This window comes from Cricetulus griseus (genome assembly GCF_003668045.3).
Source record: "Cricetulus griseus strain 17A/GY chromosome 1 unlocalized genomic scaffold, alternate assembly CriGri-PICRH-1.0 chr1_0, whole genome shotgun sequence".
NCBI classification, from domain to species: Eukaryota; Metazoa; Chordata; class Mammalia; order Rodentia; family Cricetidae; genus Cricetulus; species Cricetulus griseus.
The window spans coordinates 258936929-258950588 of record NW_023276806.1 but is presented as its reverse complement, the minus strand read 5'-3'; the positions used below and the strand labels follow the sequence as shown (position 1 = coordinate 258950588).

The 13660-nt window shown below is 42.4% G+C and overlaps 1 protein-coding gene across 2 annotated transcripts in view; it reads left to right on the top strand.

The window, feature by feature from the left end:
* Positions 1 to 13660, top strand: part of Btbd9 (BTB domain containing 9) — a 354247-nt gene that overhangs the window by 34442 nt on the left and 306145 nt on the right. For both annotated transcript variants that reach the window (XM_027394408.2, XM_027394409.2), the window contains exons 2-4: positions 3759 to 3970; positions 6346 to 6709; positions 9099 to 9363. In XM_027394408.2, the coding sequence (XP_027250209.2) occupies positions 3786 to 3970; positions 6346 to 6709; positions 9099 to 9363 (814 nt within the window). In that variant the 5' untranslated portion in view covers positions 3759 to 3785. The remainder of the gene's footprint in view (positions 1 to 3758; positions 3971 to 6345; positions 6710 to 9098; positions 9364 to 13660) is intronic.

The window sequence follows — 13660 nt, the reverse complement described above, 5'->3', positions numbered from 1 at the left end:
AAACCATAACGTGAACCCACAACAATCTAAACTGATGGTTCTTCTCCACACTGCTCTTTAATCATTTTAGTGAGGTGACTCTGCTGCCTGTGTCCCATTCCACACTGATTGAATAAGACTCTGAAGGGTGGGACTCAAGCGTCTTATTTTCATTTTTCTGAGTTTCCTGGGTGAATCCAGTGTATGGCAAGCTTGTTGAGAATCACTGGTCTAACTAAAATTATTTCTATACGCTAATAAAAATTGTGTTTATTCCACATTAAGTGCTTTCTGTATCCAGCACTATTCACTTTATATTTCCACTTGGAAAAACATAATTAAAATGTAAATTTAGCAAAGTGAAATTGTATGTATTGAGAAGTGAAGATCTGGTGAGCCTATTAAGGCAGATATTTACATATCTAGAATTAATGTTCATGATTTGTCAGCTGATGAACTGTAAATATCCCACTGAGCTAGATAACTGAAAATCAGTCATTGTTCATCCAGAGTCATTTAGCAGTGGGTTGAGTCTTGGCCATGACTTAGATAAATACTAAGAGATGTTACACCAGAGGATATTCATGAGGCTCATGCGGTGCATACTGTCGGTGCAAATAGTCTGTTTGGTTTGGAGTAGCAGAGTGATGTGAGCATTCCTGTGGGAGGAATGGGATTTGAAGTCAGAATTTAGTAGCTTTCAGAGTTTGATGGTTAAACATAGGAAGTGACCATGTTCTTTGAGTATCAGCGGAATGAACTAGCAGAAAAAACAAATCTCAATCCCTGTCTGATCCCTCCTTTAGAGTTCTTGATCATGTTAGTTAAGCATTTGGCAAACTATGACCTATTGATCAAATCCTTTTTTCTTTAAATAGGAGTATGTGTGTTTGCACACGTGCACATGTATTATGTCAGTATTTATGTCTCAGAGGTCAGAGGACAATTTTGGGTCTTAATCCATCCTCAAGCACTGTCTATCTTCTTTATTGTTCTCCCTCCCTCCCTCTCTCCCTCCCTCTCTCCCTCCCTCTCTCCCTCCCTCTCTCCCTCTCTCCCTCCCTGCCTCCCTCCCTCCCTCTCTTTTTCAGCACCATCTCTCAATGGCCTGCAGCTCACTGACTAGATTAGATTGGCTAGCCAGTGAGCCCCAGAGGCCCACCTATCTCTGCTTTCCAGTATTGGGATTACAGTTTGTTTTCCACCATGTCCTTTAAAAAAAAAAAGATTTTTTTAATTTTTATTTTATGTGTATTGGTGTGTGCCTGCCTGTGTGTCTGTGTGAAAGTGTCAGAACCCCTGGAACTGGAGTTATAGACAGTTCTGAGCGGCCATGTGGGTGCTGGGAATTGAACCTGGGTCCTCTTGAAGAGGACACTCAACCTCTGAACCATCTCTCCAGCCCTCCGGTTTTGCTTTATAATGTGGGTTTTTTGGGATGGAACCCAGGTTCTCCTGTTGGCAATGAGCTGGTCCCTCAGACTCCCTCCCATTCTTTTCTTAATGGCTTTGTCACCACAGCCGTGTTCATTCATTTACTTATTGCCTATGGCTGCTTTTAAGTTCTTAAGGCAGAATTGAGCATGTATGACAATGTTGTGTAGTGCATAAAGCCAAAAATATTTATTATGGGGCCTTTATAGAAAGTGCCCCAACTTCTGTGTTAAATGTAGCACACGTTTTTCTGTTGTCCTATTAATGCCTGGGATGGTTGAGTTTTGACTCACTGAGGTGGAAGGTGCAATTGAGGAAAAGGGAGTTTGTTCTGTGTTCTGCTTACTTTTTCATTGCTGTGATAAAACCCCATGACCAAGGCAGTTTCTAAAAGAAAGCATGTAACTGGACTGTGGTTTCAGAGGGTTAGAGTCTGTGATGGTGGAGTGAAGGCATGGTGGAGGGCCAGCCGAGAGCTCCCAACTCAAACTGTAAGAAGGAGGGACGTGCACAGTGGGAATGGAGCTGTCTTCTGAAACTTCCGAAGCCTCCCCTGGTGTCACGCCTCCTCCAACAATGACACACCTTGGGGATCAGCCATTTAAGCATGTGAACCTATCAAACCACCACGCTTGGGCAACAGAAGAGGATGCTGCCAGTAATCCACGGTGTTCCTTCATCACAGCTCTTGCTGTTGGTGGTCTCTCTCTTGGGCTGGTCATGAATAACAAGCAGCTAAAGAACTTTTTGCATGAAGGTTTCCCTGTAGACACAGGAGACAGACTTCATATAATGTGGGAGTTTGAGGATGAGAGCTCTTGAGCCTTTAGCGATGGTTAGTACAGATTGTCCCTGGTCTCTGCAATATAGAGGCTAGTTCTGAGCCGCCAGGCACCTCTGTACCCGGGGATCTGAGTGCTAATGAAGACCCGCATACATTTGCTGAGTTATGACATCCGAAAAAGGCGTGCTTACAAATAAAACCTTCTAAGAAGTTCTAGCTTTCTAAGGTCTTAGCTTCCCTTTTGGATGTGTTAGTCAAACTCCAGCCCTTGATTTTCATTTATTTTTATAGACAGACTGCACATAAAGGCAAGGAAGTGCCTATAAATATAGTGATATTCAGGTATTCTGATTATTAGAGCCAACAGTATGAAATAGGAATCTTACTATGTAGCTCAGGCTGACTTTGAACCCATAATCTTGCCTTGGCCTCTTGAGTGCGCTGGGATGAGAAGAGCATGGCACTTAACCAGGCTGAGAAGTAGCAGTCTAGAGAATAAGCCAGATGGATTCTCATTTTGAAAGAGGGCTATGATGCTCCTGTAAATTTTTTATTAATAAAGTAAGTCATTTTTGTGACCACAGAAGATTGGTTTTATTTTAAATAAATTATTTAAGGTGGTTTCAGACCAAAACCTCTTACATAAAATATTAAATTTACTGTTTATAATTTATTCCTAGATCTGTACTTGAAAGACTTTGCTGGGTGTAGCTGTATCCAGCCTTGCTAAATCAGTCTGTGCCCAGTGCTGGCATACTCTGCTGGTTGGTTTTCCATTCCATGAGGTGTTTGGCATAGAGCCTGTGTTTCTAGATTGTGATGACTCCAAGCACTGCTAGTATGCGAATATTCAGGCGTTTTTGCTTTCCTAGTGCGATGAGGCAGTTACAGTCATGTAGTTAGTTAAAACAGCTTGAGTTGCTTCTTCGAATAAGTAGATTAATAAAAAGGAAACCATCTGGCTGGGCATTGGTGGCACACGCCTTTAATTGCAGCACTCAGGAGGCAGAGGCAGGCGGATCTCTGTGAGTTCGAGCCCAGTCTGGTCTCCAGAGAGAGTGCCAGGATAGGCTCCAAAGTTACACAAAGAAACCCTGTCTCGAAAAAACAAAAAAACAAAAAAACAAAAAAAAAAGGAAACCATCTGAGTGGTGGTAGTGCACATCTTTAATCCCAACACTCAGGAGGCAGAGGCAGACGGATCTCTGAGTTTAGACCAGCCTGGTCTATAGAGTGAGTTCCAGGACAGCCAGGGCTACACAGAGAAACACTATCTTGGGAAAACAAAAACATCATTATTATCTTCATCATCATCACTATCATAATATAAAAAAGGAAACTGTTGACCCTTGGGACTGAGGTGTGAGGATGGTGAGTTTTAGGATAGCCTGATCTATATTGTTTTTGAGGCCAGCCTAGACTGCATATTTGAAGACTATTTCAAAAAGAGAGAACAATCATTGATGATGGACTTTGGGGTAGAATTTGGTTGGCTGATAGCATGTGTAGTTTTCTGTGTCTAGCTTCTCCTCACTAACCACACTCTTCCTCTGTGTGACAGGTCAGTGACTATCATCTATTCCACACGATGAGTAACAGCCACCCTCTTCGCCCCTTCACTGCAGTGGGGGAAATTGATCACGTCCACATTCTGTCTGAGCACGTTGGTGCCTTGTTGATTGGTGAAGAATATGGCGATGTTACATTTGTTGTGGAAAAGAAGCGCTTTCCTGCTCACAGGGTCATTTTAGCAGCTAGGTGCCAGTATTTTCGGTAAGTATAATAATTTTCTTTTTAGATTTAAATCATGGTGTGAAAAATATGTAACCTAAATGTAGCAATAAGTGGGATCCTTTAGTACAATGTGGAAAAGAACTTTGGCTTTGTGGATTTGTTACTTTCTGGGAGTTACCTTTTCTTTAGGAGCCAGCTTTGAATTAGGGGTTAGAAAGCTGTCTGGGCCAGACAGTACCAATTACTCTTTCTGAAGGTCTGAAGAGCCTTTCTCAAGCTGTGTGTCTGTCCCCTTTACCCTCTGCTCAAGTAGATGATGGATGGGTTTACACTGAGTTACTGGTGGGTGGGCTTCTCATCATATAGGGGAGTGGGCTTTCCAGAATGTGTGTTTCTTGGCCTTGGATTACTGCAGCCAACACCTGTGGATACCTCACAGAGCTCTGCCAGATTTGTCTGATCTCACTAAAACAAGTATTGACTGAGACCTTCAGAGTTACATTAGAAATAAAACCATATATATATATATATGTATATATATATATACATATATATATGCATATTATGTGTATGTATATATTCATATTTTATAAATGTGAATGACCCCACTTATAGATAGATATTTCTTAGATCCTTAATTTTCCAGGTTATAAAATTTACTGATCTCTTAAATTTTAAATGTTGGCTAAAAGGAAACCACCAGTGACTTATTGCATATGTGATTGTTTATCTTTGACATTACTAAACCTTTGTCTGTTTATAATGATAAAGCTGCTACGTAGTCATAGTTTTACTTTGAGAAGTTGAGATGCCTGGTGGCTTAGGGAAAATTCGTTTGATGGGGAAACAGGCACACCTTGGAACCACATTTGCCATCTTTGTGTTTCTTGGGAGTGTGTGTTCTTTGGCTAGAAATACCATAGTTAACTTATGGCTATTTTCACAACTTCCCATCCTTTACAAAGAAAACACTAGAAGTGAAATCAGAAGCTTAGAAATCAGCAAGAAGCTGTCGCCCTTTCTAAGAGTCAGTTTCCATCACATCTGGCCTTAGCTGGGCCATCATTTATGGTTCCTGTCCTCAATATGCCTTTCCTTTCCCTCTTCTTGCATTTAGTCTAGTTAGTACTATGAAAGTACTTTTTAAAAACCCTTTCTTGCTGGGAGTTGGTGGCGCACGCCTTTAGTCCCAGCACTCGGGAGGCAGAGGCAGGCAGATCTCTGTGAGTTCGAGACCAGCCTGGTCTACAAGAGCTAGTTCCAGGACAGGCTTCAAAGCCACAGAGAAACCCTGTCTCAGAAAACCAAAAAAAAAAAAACAAAAACAAAAAAAAAAACCTTTCTTAAGTAATGATAGAACCTTTTATGTTTACTATTTCTGTATAATACTGTATATTTTGTTCTCCTTAAGAATCCATTGGGGAGAAAAACCAACTATGTGAATGTCTGTTATGGGATCAGTATATTCTTTAAAAGAAATCCAAACATTTTCAGAAACTTGAAAATGGTATTGAGCTAATGGAATACATTCCTCTCATTGACCTTTGTGTTTCTGTAGATATTGAACCTTTATAGTATTTTGTGACTCACTTGGGCTTACACCCATACCACCACCAAAACTCTCTTAGATTCTCATTGATAACAGTATTCTTGTGCAAAGCAAAGTTAACAGCAGTAGTTGGATGGGGGGAGAAGAATCCTGATTAAATCTTGTCATCAGAGCTTATCAGTTTCCTGGCAAGAGCATGCTATCTGTACAAGAGGGGACTTCTCACGGTAAGCACCGAAACCCCTCACTCACAACTGGTCTTCCTAACGGTCATGTAGGATATGCAGCCACAGGGTTTCAACCCAATGTTCATTTTGACATTTTGATTTTCCCCAGCGTTTCAGTACTCATTCCTATGTATCCTTAATGAATTACATTTTTTCTAGTTGGGTATAAAAGAACAATTAGTGCATCGAAGGGTGTGTACATTTCAGATTTGAATTTGGTGTATTTCTAAATTACTTTGCAAAAAGAGGGGCCCATTTATATAGTCCCTTAAACCTGTGTTCTCATTGTGCAGCTATTAGTGTGTGTCTCATCATTTTCCTATGGGGTTTTACTTTCTACACTGCTTGTAGACCTGGAACATCTTTATATTGAGTTCACCGTTCCTCTCAAATGGTGACTTCCAACTTTCTGTGTAATTTTGCATTCTCAGGCTATCTCGTTTAGTTCAGTGGTTTATGATACTAATTCAGAATGGTTTTTAAATTATTCCTCTTGTTTCTTTTAAAGAATCATTTACAGTCGCTTGTGTTCTCCAGCTGGATCTTTGTGTCATTAAGCAAATCTATGTCTTTATGGTATTGATAACCATTATTATATGTACTTGAGGTCTTCTGACTGTTTCTTCTCTGGTGTGCAGAGCATTACTCTATGGTGGCATGCGAGAGTCTCAGCCTGAAGCAGAAATCCCTCTCCAAGACACCACTGCAGAAGCATTCACGATGCTACTCAAGTACATCTACACTGGGCGGGCGACACTGACAGATGAGAAGGAGGAGGTGCTGCTGGACTTTTTGAGCCTGGCTCATAAATATGGATTTCCAGAGCTGGAGGATTCTACTTCCGAGTACCTCTGCACCATACTTAACATTCAGAACGTCTGTATGACTTTTGATGTTGCCAGTCTCTACTCGCTCCCCAAGTTAACTTGTATGTGCTGCATGTTTATGGACAGGAATGCCCAGGAGGTACTCACCAGCGAAGGCTTCCTCTCCCTCTCCAAGGTGTGTGCTGCTCTGCCATTCGTTTCTGGGCTTGCACTTGTGCTTACATGGGGACCACACCATTGTGGTCCACGAAGCAAAGATAAAACAAGTCATCTGATCTAGTACTTGCCGCAGGCTTCTGGTACACTAGGTCTTTAAGGCTATTGGCTCTACTTTTCTTTCTCTTTTCCAGATTTCTCTGTTAAGTTTTCTGTGCAAAAGAGACTGGTCTCCTGGGTAGTTGGTTTTAATATGGACAGTCAAGATTTTGTTGTTGTTATTGTATACTGCTTTTTGGTTTTGTTTCTCTGATGTAGAATATATCTAGGAATTCTTTTTTGGCAGAAGGGAAAAGTCTATAGGGCTGGGATATATATAGTCAGTGGCACAGAGGGAAAATTTGTAAAGGAGGTCTGAAGTGCCAGTGGATGTCTCTTAAGTCTCTGCTGGTGCTTCTCTTGCTGGTTTACAGTTTACCACTGTAAAAGTGTCACTTAAATCTGCCATTGAACCTGGAGCGGTGACTCTCTGTCTCTCTCAGTGTGTGTGTGTGTGTCTTTAAAGAGCTATGCATCTTGATTTGAATGAACTCCAATTTGTTTTTTTTTTTATTATCACACTTCTGTAAGCAAGAAATTTTGAGGGCTGCATCAGTGTTTATGGAAGTCAATCCAGAGAGTGGAGGACTGCAAGCCTGATATTGCAGGGGTGCTGTAACACAAAAGGTTTTGAATTTTTAGTTATAGGCGTATCTTACTGACTTGCAAATGCATACCTTCTAAAAGAACACACACTTGCGTGCACACACACGTGCACGTGCATAGTTTGCCATCTTTGTTCTTGCTGTTTTATAAAACTATACCACTCCTGCATAACTTGTACATACAGGTTTATTACTGCACTGTGTGCGGTAGCTAAAAAATTGGAAGTAGCCTAGAGGCAGCCAAATTCCATCAACAGATAAATAAATGATGTAGCACATAACCACAGTGGAATTTTGTTCAGCTGAAAAGTAAAATGATGACAAAAATTGGAAGAACTGAAAATTATTACATTAGTTGAAACAAGCCATACTCAGAAAGACAAATTTCACCTGTTGCTCTCATAATGGACCTTACATTGTATGTATATGTGTAGAAATAAGCATATGTAAGGGGCAGGTTTCTTAGTTTGGTTCCTATTGCTTTAATAAAAACACCATGACCAAGAACAACTTGGGGAGGAAAAGATCTATTTCAGCTCACAACTCCATCACTGAGGCAAGTCAGGGAAGGAACCTAGAGGCAGGAACTGTAGCATAGGCCCCGGAGGAGTGCTGCCTGCTGGCTTACTCCCCAAGACTTGTTTTCTTGTACAACCCTAGGACCCGTCTGCACAGGGGTGGCACTGCTCCCAGTGTGCTGGGTCCTTCACATCAATCACTAATCTAGAAAATGCCCCACAGGGGCTGGAGAGATGGCTCAGAGGTTAAAGAGCACTGACTGCTCTTCCAGAGGTCCTGAGTTCAATTCCTGGCAACCACATGGTGGCTCGCAACCACCTTGAATGAGATCTGGTGCCCTCTGCCGGCGTGCAGGGCACATGCAGACAGAAGACTGTATACTTAATAAATAAAATCTTGAAAAAAAGATATTCAATGTTTGTATTATTAAAAAAAGAAAAGAAAATGCAAAAGAAAAGAAAAAGAAATGCCCCACAGACTCATCCACAGCCCAGTCTTACAGGGGCATTTTCTCAGTTGGGAGTCACTCTTCCCAGATAACGAGCTTGTGACACCAGTCAACCAACAGAGTAGGTGTAGGCCGTGAAACTAGAAGAGCCTAGGTAGGACAGAAGGAGAGTGTGTGTGTGTGTGTGTGTGTGTGTGTGTGTGTGTGTGTGTGTGGTATTAGAATACCTGTGACACGGAAGGAGAAGCAGGGCTGAGGGCGGCAGAGATGGCACCAGCAAGCGGAGGGAAGTGCAGCAGAGAAGAGTTACAAATACAAGCAAAATAGTGTATGGCAAAATTGCTCTATAACTTTAAAACGGGAGACGATGTGGCTACAAGGTGTGTGTGGGAAGACTAATGACTTTATATAGTGGTACAAAAAACCCAAGTAGGAAAGTTGCTAGTAATCCATGTTGTCCTTGAGTTCACTGTGTAGGCCAGGCTGACCTCAGATCCACAGTAATCCCTCCGCCTCAGCCCTCCAAATGCTGGTATTTCAAGCCTGAGCTGCGAACCTGACTCCTTGCTGTTGCTTGTTCACATAGCCAGAGGGGAGAAGGGGATAGATAGGAAGGCCAAGACACAGGGAAAGGAGTGCTGCCTGTGGTCCCATCGAGCCCTGCTGCTGACCACGTGGCTGTGCTCATGCTGCTGTGCTCCACGCTGACTCTTACGCTGCCTTCTCCTCCTTTGCAGACAGCACTGCTGAACATCGTTTTAAGAGATTCCTTTGCTGCTCCTGAGAAAGATATTTTTTTAGCTTTGTTAAACTGGTGTAAGCACAATGCAAAGGAGAACCATGCTGAAATCATGCAGGCTGTGCGTTTACCTCTGATGAGCCTCACTGAGCTTCTGAATGTCGTGAGGCCTTCAGGACTGTTGTCTCCAGATGCTATCCTAGACGCCATTAAAGTGCGCTCAGAGAGCCGGGATATGGACCTCAACTACAGAGGCATGCTCAGTAAGTACCTGCTTCCCCTTCTCACCTCATGCCAGGCCTAACTGCAGAACTCCGGCTGTAGTTAGTAGAGCCGCAGGTATGCACAGCGTATGCCTGGGCCAAGAGGACATAGCTCTGCCTCCTGTCTTTCCCTGTCGTTCACTCTAACAGGATGAGCTCCTGCCAACCAGGCACAGCTAATTCTCATCATTCCTGGACATATGCGCCTCAGAATGAATGTCTGTAGATAGTTAACTGAAAAGTTGCTTGTCAAACTGAGACTTTACTCCTTCCTGTAACAAGCAAGTCCTGCATGTATGCTGTGTGTACCTCATTCTTGAGGTGGTACCACACGTGGAGATTCTAATGGTGACAATGGCTGATGTTAATAACGGTAGTCTGATTTTTTCTTGCAAATGTAATAATAGCAGTTAACATTTATCAAATGCTTTCTATGTCAGGACCAGGCTCACATAACCATTAAGTCCTCACGTCTCATTGAGGAGATGCTGCCTATTTTTAACTGTTGTTTTACAAATGAGGAAAATGAAACACCGAGAATTCAGTAACTTGCCCAAAGTCACCCAGAAGATGATGCACTGTGAATTGTTTGTAGCTTGCCTCTGTAGGCTGTGCCTTAACCATTAAACTGTGCAGCAGAAGTGCAAAGAACAGCCCCTGCTTTTGACCCTTCCTGTTTCAACATGGAAGAGAGAAGGCCTGTGACTAGCTAAACACAACGTTAGCTTCAGGGAAAGGCGGCTTCGAGGGGTGGAGGGGAGGCCTTGCAGCTCATGATTGTGATTGAGTGAGCGCCATTTTTGCAGATGGGTGAGATGAATAGAGCTGTGTATCGCAGGTCAGGACTGAAGAGCTTGATGGAGCAGTAGGCACCCGCTGCCGCGTGATCCAATGGCGACTGTGGGGGTCTTTGCAAACTGCTTCACATCTTCTGGCTCTACACGAGAAGCTTATTTGAGAGTGGTCTGCACACCATGGTGATGCTCGCCTGGGTGGTTTGGCTTCAGGAGGACCAGTGAGGAGGGAATTTAGTTTGCCCACCTGACACAGTGGGTGATGGCAGAGAAGGGGAAAGTGACGAAAGTATGGTCCAGGGTGGCAGAGCTCTGTGATGGAAGGATCGGAAATTGAGGGTTAAGGTTAAGGTAAATTTCCAGAGGCCTCATTGTCTTAGGACGCTAAGCAAGCAGTGTCAGTTTAAACCTTGGACATTTCATGTCCTCGGCCACTGAACCAGCAGTGCTTCTGCGGAGAGATGCTGCGCTTGGTTTTTGGTTAGCCAGCTTGAGTGCTTCTGGATATTTGTCATTTCTGGGGAGGCTGGCTGTTTTCTGGGGTGATACCTTCCTTGACTGGTTTGAGACATTCTTGAGATGCTGGTGGGTCCTGAATAAGGTGATGTCCTTAGCCTGGACTTGTTTCTCAAGTTATCAGATCTAGATTTCTTTTCAGTTGACAAGTGGTTCTTTGGCCTCACAAACTTTGTGGGTGCACATGCGTATGTGTGCACTGAATGTGGAAGCCAGAGGTGAGCCTCGGGCGTTAGTCCTTTAGAGTCATTGGGTTTGATTCTGAGACGTGGTCTTTGCTTGGAGATTTGGGGCACACTGATTAGACTGAATGACTTGGCGGCAGACCCCAGGGATTCACCTGTCTGTTTCCCCAGGGCTGGGATTTACAATTGTGTGCAGTTGTACTCGGCTTTTATGTAGGCCCTGGGAATGATTTAGGTTTGCTAAGCACTCTGTAGACTGAGCTATCTCATGAGTCCCTTGGCCAGACAAACTTGATTTTAAATCTTGGCCTAGTCACCAGCTATATGATCTGGCAATAACTTGAGTTTTAGTTTCCTGTCTTAGTATTGTTATGAGGACTAATTTGAATAGTTTGTGTAAATACAGCATGTGAGCTCAGTACAGGACCTGTTGCTATCAGTGTTGATGTCTTTTTCCTCTTCTCAGTATGTCATTGTGTGAATTGTCACATTTACCACATTCCTGTAAACAGGTTTTTTTGTTTGTTTTGTTTTGTTTTGTTTTGTTTTAATCACCTTTGGATTTTGAGGACAGTGTTTTTTGTGGGTCTTACTTATTGCTATTTTATCCTGACCACTCAGCACACTGCCTAGCACATAGCAAGTGAATCCTTGGTTGATGAATTCAGGAAACAGAGCTAATAGGAAGTGGAAGCACAATACTGGTATTTAGGGAGCAGTGAAAGTTAGTGACAAAAAGAGTTGAAATCTGGGTAAGAATATAGAAAAAGAAGTAAAACAAAAAAACAAACAAAGTGTGAGATTTGGATTCCTGTAGACTGGATGGAGGTTTAAGGTGGTGGAGGAATTAGAGAGGCCAGGAGAGAACAGAGATAGGAAAGGCACAGAAGCTAACGGGGGGGGGGGGACTGGGACGGGGACGGGGACGGGGACGGGACGGGTCTGCTGTTTGGAGAGACAGTTAACCGTGTCTCATGATGCCAGATGATCAAGGGGAATGAGAATTGCATATAAATTGTGTGAGAGTTTACGAATAGTCTAAAGGAAATCAAACCATTCCCTTTGAAGAGAGAATACTCGGAGTGGGTTAGTTACTTTGTGAATTGAGAAGCAGAATGTGTAGCTGCAGAGAACAAACTGGAGACGTCCAGGAGGCGCTGGTTGAAGGTCAGCCTTACCCGGAGTAAGAGGTCAAAGGTGACATAAGATGAATGTTGAATTCTACACTTCCCAAATTCTCATTTTCTACCCTCTTATAAAAAGTCCCTCCTCTCTTTCCTATGATTGGCTGACAAGGCCCTAGAACTGGATTTGCTGAAGATGGGTTGGATCACAGAAGTTTAGGTGTTAGGTATATTTGGTACTTCATATATAATACTGGTTTCTTGGAATTGACTAGCTGGTCAGTCCATGTGTGAGTCCACCCACTCTAGTGATCTGGGAGGGTCCTTAGGAATGAACGATAGTGGCATTCAGTTCTGTAATCATGTGTTTACCACCATTATTGCTTACTAATGGTAAATTCATCATTTTGGATGAATTCAGGCAGAGCGCAACGAATAGGTTATGAAAATGTTTGACAATCATGAAATCACTGAGTAATAGTTAAATAGCAGGATATTCTTTTGACTTTTATAGTATTGAAGTAATAAAATTACTAATAAAATACCGAGGAAGCACAATACATCTCTAGCATATCCTTTTAAAGAGATTATTTTCTAAGAATTACCCAGACATCCAGGTAATTATTTTAGCACATTTCACTCATTGAGAAATGAAGTCTAACATCTCAGAAGTGTTAGGCTGATGGTTTTGAAGCTCCCTCTGTTGGCTTTGGAGCTGCTGGGGGATTTGTGATTGTGTACGTGTGCATTTGCAGACCAATCGGGAATGCAGAGGGTTGATGGTGTACGTGTGCATTTGCAGACCAATTGGGAATGCAGAGGGCCTGTCTCGGTGCTGCTGCTGCTGTGAGTTTATGACATTGGTTTCTGAAAGATTCTCCCTCAGATGCCTACCCCAGAGTTTTACTAAATTGCAGATTCCACCCTGTTTTAGAAGGATGATGAAAACATCCCAAAGATGTTAAGATGTTTTCACTCAGTGACGAGGTTGGTTTCTTTAGAAGGTAGTTTGAGTTTATGCACATAGAACAAGCGTTTGTCTGTGCCACTAGGGAAAGGGAATGAACTTTTTAATGGAATTACTTTTTCCTTGGGATGTTTGAACTGCCTCTGTTCCATCCCCTTAACATTTAGTTTCTCTTACCTCTGGAGATGTTTCTGTCCTGAAAGTCCATGCTTTTTCTACTAAGGCTGAGTTATACTTTGTTTTGTTTATCTCATGTTTTAGACTGTGGGAAAGAGAACAGTAATTTCTTTTTCTGCATGTTTATAGCAGACAGCTGTATCATAGATTCTAGCCTCAGGATTTGTTTATTGAGTAAAAGTCGATATGTTCTTAATACTGCTGAGGAAAATTGTGTGTGTGTGTGTGTGTGTGTGTGTGTGTGTGTGTGTGTCTCCTAGTCACTGAACTAAGGAACTTTGCAACTGTGATATAATTGTTGGTTTGTTTGTCTACATGTGCTTATTAGATTGAGTTCTTTAAGATATAGTTGGATTCTTTTTTGCCAATGGTCTTCTAGCACCTGGCACAGTGTCTGAATCAAGATTTTAAAAATATATGGCTGAATGAATCATTTCCTTGATTCTAGACTAGAATTTAAGTCTTTCTCCCCTGTCACATAAGGGCAGTTACAACATGAATCTTTTACTGTTGTACCTTCTCCAGGATACACTC